The following is a 13388-nucleotide window of genomic DNA, read 5'->3' as shown; positions in this document are numbered from 1 at the left end:
CAATATTTCAGACATCAGTTATATCTTAAATAAACTGTGGCACAAAAAATTCAAATAAGGAAATGTAGTTTACTTATGTTAAAAGGCTTCTAGGAGGGGTTAATTGGCTAAGACCTCACCTTTCAGCTCACCACAGTAGGACTTTAGCCTCTCTTTGAGATTTTCAAGGTGGATGCAAATTAACTGATTGGTGAGGGACAAATAGCCTTGCAGAAAGTAGAGGAAGCTAGTATAATCAATTGTTGGCTGTTTGTGTAGTTTTTGCTACTCATGTACACACAGCAATTCTTTGACAAAAGGGACCATTAATGTGGATTCATCTTTCTTCATCTCCAAGTAAAGTTTTAACACCCTATTATGAAGCTCCTGCTATGTTAATACAGAATTGTAGGATAGAATTTTGAAAGTATTTTGGAAAGAATGTCTTACGAACCTGATGAAATGTTTATTCCTTATTCCAAACAGCAATTAAATTGGTTATTGCAGAATACTGAAAAATGGCCTATTGCATGGCAAACATTTTAGCCAGAATTGATAATCATTATCCAAAGACAAGTTGTTACAATTTGGTTCTATGAATGCCTTTGTATTCCCTGTAAGTTTGTATACATAATCAATAGAGAAAGTGCTTACTGTATTTATAGATGGCATATCTAATGGGAAGGCAGCATATGTAATTGGATCACGTGTTTATTCTCCTGAGTTTCCTTCCACTTCTGCACAAATAATTGAATTACATGCTGTAGCCACTGTTTTTGAAATTTTGAAAAATCAAGCTTTTAATTTGTATATTGATAGCTAATACATAGTTCATGGTTTGCAATTGCTTGAAATTGTTCCTTTTTAGATACCACTATTTTCCAATTTTGCAATTATTTATGTAAATACAACCCAAGTTAAGAGAAAGTACTGTTTCTTTAAAGGACTGTCTTAGAACATTTAAGAGCTCATACTGGATTGCCTGGACAGACCCCTTAGGGCACTGCCACAGCAGATTTGTATACCAGGCAGATTATAGTCCTTACACAGGAACAGTTTGTCATACAATCTCATCATCAAAATACTAATAGCTTGAGACAATAATTTGGTATTTTTAGAGAGTGTGCATGTCAAATTGCAAAGACTTGTCCTCAATGTCCTCAGTTTCTACCTGTACTACATAATGATATTAATCCTTCAGGACTTATACCAATCACCTATTGTAAATGGATGGTACTTATATTTCTGATTTTAGAAAATTAAAATATATACATGTGACTTGACACCTTTTCAAGGCTTTCTAGTTGCAACTGCTTTAATAGAAAAAAAGCAACTAAAAATGTAATTAGCCATTGCCTGCATTGATTTTCTCTGTTTGGTGTTCCAAATCAGATTAAAACAGATAATGGAACTGGTTATTTCAGTGAAGCATTTGAGATGTTTTGTAGACGATTTAATATTACTCATATTACTAGGATTCTTTGCAATCCTCAAGGACAAGGTATCATGGAACTTTAAATAATATCTTTATAAAAAGCAAAAAAGGAGAAATTATATCCTCATACACATTATTTAACTCATGCTCTTTTTATTTTAAATTTTTAAAATTTGGATATCAAGGGTCTCTCTGATGAGTGTCTATGGCACCTTACAACTAGGCATACTTAATGCCTAGGTGAAATTGAAGGATCCACTCACTGGCATATGGCATTATCCTGATCAGAAATTTAATATGGGGAAGAGACCCTGATTGTGTTTTTTCTGCAGGATCCTGCAGGAACATGCTAGCTGCCAGAGGGATTGATGTGACATGCTGATGCTGAGACAAAGAATGAGGCTTTCCTGTGAGCTTGCTGAGTGCCCTGACAATGGTTAAAGGAAAGGTGCATTGGACATATGTTTTTGACCCACCTTTCCTTGCCTATATCCCAGATTGGACAAGCTGCCTTGCTTCAAGCTTTTAGACCTTGTGGGACAGAGAGCATGGAGACTGTGGAAACTGACTTAGAAAAATTAATCAAAAGGAGAAGTTATAATGATTCTTCTCTTTCCTTTAATATGACCAGTTATTGTGACTCAATCATGGACCAGTCTAGAAATCAATCCAATATTGGAGATACCAAAGATGAAGATGGCTCAAAATCCCTATCATCCAGCTGAGTTAACCTGGAGTGTAGTCTCCACTCTTATTAGAGAGTAAGTGTTTTCTATCAATTCTCAAAGCCACTCCCCATATACCTGGTGGCCAGACTTTGTGTTTGATCTTTACAAATTAGCTGAATTGAATACCTGGGACATTCCTGCAGACAACTTTCTTTGATCTTGTTGCTTTTATCTTTTGGAAACAGATTGGTTGCCTTCACACAGGTTTGCTTTCAGCAAGCTCAGTTATTCACTATGGCAGTTATTCATCAATAAGAAGAAATGCATTGAGTGTCTATTCATATGTCCTTTGGGGCTTTGATCTGAATGGGAAAGAGTGTGCTTTTGAAAAGCGGTAGTCAGGGACAGGTAAGAGTGTTCTTGAGCTCCTATTGACCTAAGACAGAGAAAACACCAAAAAGGTGTGTTAGTCCTTCTTAAAGGGTAAGAAGGAGCAATATAGACATGGACGTAAGACAGGCACTTCTGCATAGTCACTCTATCCCCTAGACAGGATCATGAAAAACAAGTAAATCTTGTGCCCCCATCCAGCTCATCTTGAGAAAACAAAAAAGATCGTATTATGTCTTTCCTCATGCCTTGAGTAGATTTTAAAAAGCCTTGATGGTTTTACAACCTAGCTGGAGATGGACTGAATAGTACAGAATAAAGATTAACATTATTTAGGGCATGGGGAGGGGGAATTGAGGAAGTAGAGACAGAGAAAGGGAGAGAGAGAGAGAGAGAGAGAGACAGAGACAGAGACAGAGACAGAGACAGAGAGACAGAGAGAGAAGAAGGAGGAGGAGGAGGAGAGAATAGTATAGGCCATCTATGAGCACATAGAGAAAGAGAGGAGAAGGGAATGGGGAGAGAAGGGACAGAGGGGTGAAGAGAGCAATAAAGGAAGAGAAGAGAGTGAGAAGGGGCAAGCAACCTCTTTTATAGTGAGTCAGGCATACCTGGCTGTTTCCAGATAACCGTGGGGCAGAGCCTAGAAGAAATGCTAACACTGCTCTTATTCCTGGACAGCACTCCTAGAGCACTGCAGGAGTGGGGCTGGTCCCTACCCAAATCAGGCTTGGGCCTACTCAACTCCACAGAGACAAAAGCCAAGTCATGATAAAGCCAGTTAGGCTTCTATTTCCCCACCAGAGAACTGTCTTCTTAGAAATCATGTGATTGGCAGTCTACCTGATACACTTGGAAGGCTCCTGCACCCAGTGTGGCACCTCCTAAACCATTCCTTTCCTCCTGTGCCTATGACTCAAGTACTCTGTTGCCCTCTCCCTTAAGAGTTCATTTAAGTGGTCTGTCAGTAATTTGGGCAGGAGTCCACCACTAGGTGGAAATAAGCTATTTCCCCAAGAGTGGTGCTGGGTGGAAAGATGAAGATTCATGAGAACACCAAGTTTAAGGCTTTTAGAAAAACAGTGCTCTACACTCTGATTATATGGCCATTTCTTCCAAAGAAAAGGTGATGGCCCCATTGCCATCCTAGATAGGAATAATGTTGGCCCAGGAGCCCTGGCAATGGAGTCTGAAGAGCAAAACAGCAACAGGTTTGTGATACTAGACAGAACTTTCTGTACTCAGAAGGAAGTACTGTGACCTGAAGTTACAGCCATTAGCCTTCCTGCTCTTCTCCAGCCACAAGTAGTCTCAGAAGATGCTAGACTATAGAGTAAACAGAAGATTAACTGAATCGGGGACTTGATGACACTGCTTACATGATGGGGTGAGACTTAGTTGTGACTTAGCTGCTCAGAAATTATGCATATTCCTGTAAGTGACCTCACCCATCCTCTGTAAAAAAAAAAAAAGTCCCATAAACTCATTGGATGGTGAAATTGGGAGGGATTGTCTCTTGGATCTTTCATTGATGCCCTATGTTTGTTTGCAGGGGTTTGCTGGCTGATCCTCTTTTTTTCACATACACTTGTTCATACATGAGCCAATGCCTAGGACCACAAATGAAGGAATTAGAGAGAAAACATTTCTTGCTTGCTCTCTTCCTCCTACCACTGTGCTGGATTATGCAATGTTGGTGGCAAATGTGGATTATAGGTTAACAGGGAAGATATTTTGTAATAGTGTAGGATAGAGGCCCTGGAGTGTAACAGAATATTAACAGAACCATTGTGTCATGAATTCCTGAGGTTGGCGCAAAGGCTTTGATCAGTCTTTGGGTTTGGTTTTCAGTCCTGGAAAGGTTGATTCCCCACTGCTCCTTGAGAATTCTGACTTCAGCCTACAGAGTCTCTCTTTCTTTCGATTAATCATCCTGCATAACCCAGAACTTTGACACTGGAGTTGGATATACATGTAGAGCCAACTAGAGATGATAGAAAGACTGAGACACTTCGGTCTGCCCTGTGGTTTACATCAGGAGAATCTGCTTGATGTTCTCTGAGCCTCTGGCTTCCTTCCCTTTGCAGCCTTGCCTGCTTAAGTGGATGTGCTCACCTTCACTGATGCTGTGGTCCATTTTGTGACTCATTGTCCTCTGAGCATACCTGTTCATTTGTTGTGGCATCTCTCGGGATGATTTCCAGCTCAGGTCTCATTCGGTGCCTAACCTTCCTACTCTAACCTGTATCAGTGCCTTCTAGACACTTACATGGGCTACTTAATGTGCTCTCAGCTCCACTAGGTTAGGAAACTGAGACTCTGGCTTGCTGTGGGGGCCCTGCTGCTCATCCCAAGGCTGGGCCACAGATGCCATCAATATTTGGCTAATTAGTAAGGTTTGAGTTATTACAACACTATGCCACATGGTAGTGACATAAAGGCCAGGGAAACTTATGTCCTTTTTGGGACACATTGGACTAGGACCTCATAGGTGAGGGGACAGGGCACATACAAACTGGAGCAGGAAGAAATAGCATGTGGCTTCTTCATGGTGCTTCTGGCAGCAGGGACACTGGAGTCATTCACCCTCTGCAAAAAACAGCCTTGTGCCATGAAAAGAACTGCCTTGACTCTAGCTACCAGAGGCTAATAGCACCTGCAGCCCTATATCACCCAAACATATCAGACACTGCTTAGTAACTTCCGTCCCAGTTGTCAGTAAGTTCTTTGCTCAGGACTTGCACTTTTTGAATATAAGACCCTGTAGAGCCAGGTATTTGTCAGTTGTTTGCCTGCGTATAAAAAGGAGGACCCTGGGCTCTGAGCCACTGCAACTCATACCCTCTAATTTGAAACAGGAAAAAGCCTGGTGGTGGTGGCAAAAACACCAGCTACAGCACTCACCTTTGAAAGTATAGGTTGTAGCCAGCCTGGTATACAGAGCAAGTCCCTGGACAGCCAAAGTTACACAGAGTAAATATGCCTGGAAAAACAAAAACAAAAACAAAAGATGAAGGGAAACAAACAAAAACTAGGAAAAGGCTGAGCAAGTTGCCTCCTTCCTTTGCTTTCTGAGGACAAGCACAAGCCAACTGTGGCCCCTCCGTCTCTGCTCTCTTATTCTTACAGCACCATTGTTTCTCCCCAACTGAGTGGTCCTCCCTCCTCAACAGCTATAAATCTTGCTGACCAGGTCACCAATAAACCTTGCTAACTCTTAACCAATAAACATGTTGGCCTGGAGGAAGTAAGTATAGAAACCCCTCCCTCTTCAGGATGTCAGCTGGGAGGAGCTAAAGGAAATTAAAGTACTTACTTCAGTGCACATCTGACAGACCTTGCCACTGTGCCTGCAACCTGGTCAGAGAGGAAGTAAGGACTGGTGTCAGGAGGGAGCTGCTAGGTGACAAAGGGAAGAGCCCTCAGGATAGGGCTGGGGTTGGGAGTGTGGGATTAGGAAGGAAACGCTGGGTGGGTGGGGGAGGAGAGAAGTAGGCAGACATGAATTCCTCAGGGAAAGCTGGGAGGGGGGGTGGAGAGAGGGAAAATTGGATGCCTGAGCCCTGTGAGAGCCCAGGGATGTGAATGATGATCTAATAACTGGCTTCAACTTCCAAGGTTTGATCTGTGCAGCCCTTCTCCAAGGATGGACAGTTGTCACACTACAAACTCCTGTGTACTCATCCTTCTTGTGGTCCTATTGTGTGCAGAAAGAGGTGAGGTGGAAAATGAGAGATGAACAGGAGGGTAAAATGGAGATGGCAAACTGCCTCAGGGTTGTGGGTACACCTGCACCTCCGTTGTGTGCTCAGTGCCCAAGGTGTGCTGGTGTCAGGGGATCGGGAATCGGCTTGTGACGGGTGAAGCCTCCTATGCTGGGTGCTTTACTGGGTCTGTAAACCTGCCAGCACCTGCCTTGCAATCATCACTACATACCAGAAGGACTTTTCAATGTTACTACCTGTACCATAAACCGTGACCACCAGAGCAGCCTGTCCTTTAGACTCTAACCCTGATGCCCTGCTCTACCAAGCAGGCCTCTGGCCTGTGTGCACACAAACTGGTAGAGGCTTCTTTTTCTGGCCTGGTGGCCAAGCCAAGGGTTTGGAATCCTTAAGTCTTGGCATTTTACTTTTTCTTATGCCCAGCACATGCCACATGAGGCCCACATGCTAGAACATCTCTATTCTAAGAGGTCTGAGCTTTCAGATACCCCTATACTTCTAGTTATATGTGTATTGCAGGAAACTTCATGGTGAGTCTGACCTTTGAGCTGGACTCTGGGACATTCAGTGCTTTGTCATGCTTCAATATACAGGGGCCAGCTCTGCAGGTGTAGGGTGGGACAGGTCAGAAAAGCCTTCCCCATCTGGTGGCCCCACTACCTATTACACACCCATTTATCTCTTAAGCAGACATTTTGTATCTTTGTCTTTCCAATATGGTGACTGCCCCTCTAATGCCCCTTGGGGTGCAGGTCTCTGCTGGGTTTGGCTAGCTGAGGCAGCAGGGCCGAGCATACTTGAACAATGGAAGGTCTTGGTTCGCTTTTGCTTTTGGCAGAGGTGACTGGGCAGTAATACCCTTGCTCTGTCCTAGCACCCAGCAGCTACGTGGAAGTAAAGACATTGGAGAGAAGGGTTCTGTTCTAGGAAGGGCATGAACTAGCCCTCATGTATTGGCTTTTTTCTCAGCTCAGGGGCTGGAGTGCTATAACTGCCTGGGAGTTCCACTTGGGATGGCCTGCAAATCAATTACCTGCCCCTACCCTGATGCAGTCTGCATTTCTCAGCAGGTAGAACTTATTGTGGGTAAGTTCCCTGTGGCCTGCATAAAGATGGCTGAGGGTAGCTTGGGAGAAAACATCAGATCTGGACACTTGTTAAGGACCATGGTTCCCCTCCCTTGAAACAGAGCTTTCTTGGGTTTGGAGTGGGATTTGTTCAAAGTGGTGGCTGTTGGGGTCCAGGGATGTGCTGGGATGTGGATCATGAAGCAAGGCTGCCCACTGGCATGCACAGTGTTCATCTTCCTCCTCTGTCGCCAGTGCACTCAAGTGATGATGTTCCTACTCATGTGTTTCGTCTAGGGTCTCACTGGCTCACTGACAGACCAGGAGAGCTGGAAGCATCTAGTGAGTCTTTGCATATAATGAAGGAATCTGGAGTTTAGGCTAAAGGAATGACTTAGGAATGTTGATAGAAAGTAGACCTTAGGACATATCAGATCCTCCAAAGTGCCAGTCTCCAGGCATATTCTCAGATAGACAAGAGAGGAGCAGCCCCACCCTGCTATCCAGTTAACTGTTCCTGTCCACAGCCTGCCTGTCTCCTGGAGTAGGTCTCCTAGATATAACTGCCTGGGGAACTGCAAGAGTCTGAGAGGCTGGTTGCCCTTTCTTCTGTGCCACTGGGTGATCATATAGTGTGCTGTGTCTTTGTGGTGTGTGTGTGTGTGTGTGTGTGTGTGTGTGTGTGTGTGAAAATGTGGGTGCACATGTATGAATATATGTAATGTAATGTATACAAATTTCATAGGAAATCTTTAAGTACCATTCCTCAGCCACAGTCTACTTTGTTATGCAAATGAGTTTCCGATCTCCTGGAATTGGAATTACTAATGGTTGTAGTAATTACCAAGATATGCATCTGGGAACCAAATTCTGTACATCTGTAAGAACAACAAGTGCTTTAATTGCTGAACCATGTCTTCAGTCCCAATCACCTTGTTTTTTTGAGATAAGATCTTTCACTGAGACCTAGGGTTTGCCAAGTATGTTGTGGGTAGAGTGGAGGGAGTTAGCAGGGAGTTCCCAGGACCTACCAATTCCTGGCCCAGCACAGTGATCATAACCAGCACTCCCAAGCTTGGCTAGCACTTTACATGGTTGGTGGGGATTGAACTTGGGTCCTTAGGCTTCAATGTGGTCAGCACCTCACTGACTCAGCTGCTTCTCCAGCACATTGTGTGTAAGGACACCTGTGTACACATGTATGGTTGCATGTACAAGTGAATGGGATACAGAAGTTGAAGGGTATCTTCTGTGACAACTATTTTATTTACTGAGGCAGTGTCTCACACTGAACCCTAAGCTTGCAGATTGAGCTGGTCTAGGCTGTGAGCTTACCTTGGGGATCTCAATCCTTATGTCCTGAGCACAGATATATAAGTAGGCTACCATGACTGCCCATGTTTTTGATGTGCTCTAGTAATGAGAACTCGGGGCTCATGCTTGTGCACACAAGCACTTTATCCACCAAGCTTCCTTACCAGCCCACAGTTTTGATTTTTGATTTATTTGTTATTTGAGACAATGTCTCACTGTAGCCCAAGGAAATAGTCCCCATGTAGCCCAGTTTGGAATTGAACTCATAAAAATTCTCCTGCCTCAGTCTTCCAAGTTCTGGGATTTTAAGTCTGAGCTAACATGTCTGGCTTCAACATGCCTTAGAGACATGTTTGGGTAATACAGCCTGGTGGCTTATGGCCCAGACATTGGGATGCTCTGTTGCTCCTGCATAATAAGTGAGTCACTTCCTGATGTTTTGCAGACTCTCAAAGAAGGAAAGTAAAGAACAAACTCTGTTTTCCTTTCTGCCCTGCTAATCTTGAAAATATGGAGATCCTGGGTACTACTGTCAACGTGAATACTTCCTGTTGCAAGGAAGACCTCTGCAATGCAGCAATTTCCACTGGAGGCAGCACCTGGACCATGACAGGGGTGCTTCTGTTAAATCTGGGCTTGGTCTTCCTGCAGACCTTGCTGTAAAAAGACCTTCCTGTCCTTCCAAGGACCTCCACCCTTGTTGTTTTATCCTCATGTGCAACTATTCCTTCCTGGAGCCCTCTAGTGATGAATTATGAGATATTGAAGTTCTGAGGTGTGGGTAGTGTGTGTGGAATATGTTGTTTCAACTTTATAGCCCTTGCATGGTAAGTGCCCCACTCCTCTCTAGGAATTTCAGATATGTACTTCCCAGAATGCCATTTTGTTGTGGCTTGCTAATCTTGGCCCTGGAAGCCCGTGGCTAGCAGAGGGTAGAGGCAGAATTCCAAGATATTAAGCCATCACCATCCACACATAAGTGTCTGAGGTCCTGCGGGATTCTCATGTATGTGGCTTTATGTCCCCCTGTTGAGTCCAATAAACCCTTTGTTCTCCCAGCCAAGATCTCAGTTTTTCGTTTGCTACACTGAGTCCACCAACTCATTCCTGCCAGTTCCCATCTCTGCTCTTTCAGCTGGCCATAGTAGTTAGCTCATGATAGCCAGCTCAGAGAGGGAGACCACTTGATTTGGGCAGGTTTCCTTCAGTACTGATGCTAGGGGAAATGAGCGGGTCCCCCACTTCCAAAAAGCACTTGCTTGTGGTTGGGAAACCCAGGAGATGAGCTCTCAATGGCGGGTAGGAACTGCCCTGTCAGATTCTTTTACTCTAGAGATGGAAGTAATTTCCTGCAGGGGCTCATGTCTTGTCTCAGAGGGAACAAAGCCTCACACTGACTCTTCTAGAGTCCTATTTATATTGGAGGTCTCCACTGGGAAGGCCTGACTTGACACATTGATACTCTGGGATTGTTCATTGCTCTGTCTTTTTCACCTTGAGATCTTACTGCCCTAGAGATGACCAGAACCTATGTAGTTAACATCAGTAGTATCCACGGATATGGACAGTACCCTGGAAACCTGCTTGCTATGAAAATTACTCCATGCTCTTGGAGTTCCTAAAGAACTGAGATTTAGTCAAGGTGAAGTTCCTTTAAGTTAGATCTACCATTTAACAAGGGAAGCCCTCTTCGTTGCAGCCTTCTCCCATGGGACAAGTATAGATCCAGGAATGTGGCCAAGATGTTGGTTAGGACATGAAACTTGAGTCATGAGTAGGGATTCTGGACATTTCTTCCATATTTGTCCAGGTATCCTATTCATTTATGGTCATTCCAGACTTTCCCTACCCTCTCTTGTGGCAAGAATTATTCTCCAAGATAGGGGACCAGATACACTTCTTGCCTGATAAGTCGCAACTAACTGGCCCAAAAAGAGAGTCCATACTTGTTCTGACTACCAGACTAGATGATGAGTATAAATTATTTGAAACCACCTTTACTAAGGACTAGTACTTGACTTGGTGATTTGAAACATTCCCTTCAGTCTAGATGATGAGTATAAATTATTTGAAACCACCTTTACTAAGGACTAGTACTTGACTTGGTGATTTGAAACATTCCCTTCAGTCTAGATGATGAGTATAAATTATTTGAAACCACCTTTACTAAGGACTAGTACTTGACTTGGTGATTTGAAACATTCCCTTCAGTCTAGATGATGAGTATAAATTATTTGAAACCACCTTTACTAAGGACTAGTACTTGACTTGGTGATTTGAAACATTCCCTTCAGTCTAGATGATGAGTATAAATTATTTGAAACCACCTTTACTAAGGACTAGTACTTGACTTGGTGATTTGAAACATTCCCTTCAGTCTAGATGATGAGTATAAATTATTTGAAACCACCTTTACTAAGGACTAGTACTTGACTTGGTGATTTGAAACATTCCCTTCAGTCTTTTTAGACAAAGCAAAATATCATCCCCCTGTTGTGATAGAACTCAAGGTGCAAGCTACCCCAGTGTCTTTCAGACAATACCCTATATCTCCAGAGGCACATAAAAAATTGAGCCACACATCTCCAATCTCCTCCAGCTTTGGGTGATGCATAAGTTCTGTTTGCCCTTGAGCCCACCCCTTCTGCCATTTAAGAAGCTGGGCACTAATGATTACTGCCCAGCCTGGGAGGTAAACCACCAAGTGACTGACATCCACCCTACTGTGCCTAAAGCCTACACTCTGTTAAGTTCTTTGGCACCTTCCAGAATTTGGTACATGATCTTAGGCTTGAAAGATGCTTTCTTCTGCCTGCTGCAGGCACACCGAAGTCAAGAATACTTCACCTTACCAGGCAGTGGTGGCACACACCTCTAATCCCAGCCCTTGGGAGGTAGAGGCAGGTGAATTTCTGAGTTTGAGGCCAGCCCAGTCTACAGAGTGAGTTGCAGGACAGCCAGGTCTACACAAAGAAACCCTGTCTTGACCAAAAAAAAAAAAAAAAAGCAATATGGAAAGATCCCTCAGAATGTTCCCGCTGGGATCTGAGGCTACCTGTTTTACAGATTCACACTGTACCTCTTCTTCTGGGGCTTGTCCTAGGCTAGCAAGGCATTATTCTCAGGAACAGTCTTGAGTAAATAAGAGATGCCCAACGTTTAAGAATTACTTTGCAACAAGTGTCAGGACATTTACTTCAGAGAGGAGGTAGCCCTGAGGAGGTATCCTCCGGGTCCCAGGGAACTAGAGTCAGGACAAAGCAACTACCGCCACCATGGGTGTGTTCACAACATGTCTGGACTTTTTCATATTTTCTCTTTTTCATGGAGATGGGACAAGTAATATTGGCTTTTTCCCCTTTATCCTAAGGCTGACCTTAACTAAGGTCTCACTACCTCTGCAACCCCACATGATGCCCCATGTGAGTGGGTGACCTTGTAAAACCCATCCCTGAATGGCTGGCTCACTTCAGTATTCATTGTCACATCAGAGATTTTTTTTCCCTGGTGAGATTTCTAGAAGCAATGACATAGGAACAGATATGGCAATTGGGAGAGAAAAAAGATCAGCCAAAATTAAGACCACACCTTCCCAAATTGTCCAGCACCTAGAGGACTTGTTGGGTCTAAGGGTGTGGAACCAGGACCCAGAATTGTCAGTGGTCCTGGAGATGTCCAGACTTGAGAACAGGCTCACTTGTGTAAACGAGAACCATGTTGCTCACACAGACTTTTTGCTGGGCTGGCACTCTATGGGCTGTACCTGCTGGCCCAGCAAACGTTGAAGTACTGGAAGCAACTTAGGTTTCCTGCTGTGGACAAGAATATGGGGTTGTGGGTGGCCAGCACAGGTCATAACTCCCACCCTACCCCTGCCCCATCATCCCCTTCTACCCTGTCTAGTCCTTACCTGATACCACCTTGGCCATCACACCTCAGGGGAGCTACACAGACTCCAGTGATGCCCAGAGCACCAGGAGAAGCCAGGTCATGTCTCTATGAAGCCTGAGTCCTACCTGGATCCTACATATCCCAGTGCCTGCCATGCCACAGCCATTTGCTCCCAGAGTGTGGCGCCTGAGGGAGGAGGTAGAGCACTTCCTAGAATCTGCATTCCCTCCTCTAGGGTTTCCATGGGTGTGGATGCACCTTGCAGGGGTTTGGGAATAGTGAAGTGTGTGTGTGTGTGTGTCTTCGTGTTTGTGTGTGTGCCTGTGTCTGGGTGTCTATGTGTGTGTCTGGGTGTGTGTCTGGATGTGGGAGAGGAAGAGGAAGAAGAAGAGAAGAATGTGTGTGTTGTTAGTTTCTCCTTTGGAGATATCAGGACACCTTGTGTGTCCTACACTTGTGACCTACCAACTTTGCAGGCCTTATAGACCTTACCTAGATCTATGTTTCCTTAGGAAATACTGCCTTAATCTGGAGGTGCAACCTGGTTCCATGTATCACTCTTCCCAGGTCTGTCTTTCAAGACTGTCCCCTTGAAGACATTCCCCTGACTGGGACCATGGGACACTTATCTTTCCAAGCCTGCCTGCTCATTCTTTATTCCCTGTCCCTTCCTTCTCTTTACTGTCCCTCTCTTCTCTCTTTTTACCAGTTAATTAATGTGGGGGCTTGAGTGAGAATGGACTTAATAAGCTCATAGTTTTGAATTTTGGTCCCCAGTTGGTGGAACTGGGATTGGAAAGGATTATGACATGTGGCTTTGTCAGAGGAGTTGTGTCACTGAAGGTGGCCTTTCAAGTTTCAAAAATCCACACCATTCCCAATTGGTTTTCTCTGCCTCATGCTGGTGGATCAAATACAA

At 44.2% G+C, this 13388-nt stretch overlaps 1 protein-coding gene and 1 pseudogene across 1 annotated transcript; one reads left to right on the top strand and one right to left on the bottom strand.

Moving 5' to 3' along the window:
- Nucleotides 1-13388, bottom strand: part of LOC147000752 (lymphocyte antigen 6G-like) — a 37985-nt pseudogene that overhangs the window by 15788 nt on the left and 8809 nt on the right.
- Nucleotides 5801-9628, top strand: LOC110288799 (lymphocyte antigen 6F). Its single transcript, XM_029473891.2, has 4 exons — nt 5801-5844; nt 6091-6188; nt 7167-7283; nt 9024-9628. The coding sequence occupies exons 2-4, from the start codon at nt 6119-6121 to the stop codon at nt 9239-9241; spliced, it is 405 nt and encodes a 134-aa protein (XP_029329751.1). The 5' UTR covers nt 5801-5844; nt 6091-6118; the 3' UTR covers nt 9242-9628.

The sequence above is a fragment of the Mus caroli genome, unplaced genomic scaffold (genome assembly GCF_978045245.1).
Source record: "Mus caroli unplaced genomic scaffold, Mus_caroli_1 scaffold_16, whole genome shotgun sequence".
Lineage (NCBI taxonomy): Eukaryota > Metazoa > Chordata > Mammalia > Rodentia > Muridae > Mus > Mus caroli.
The sequence above is the reverse complement of the archived record's forward strand: the minus strand, read 5'-3'. Positions and strand labels throughout refer to the sequence as shown.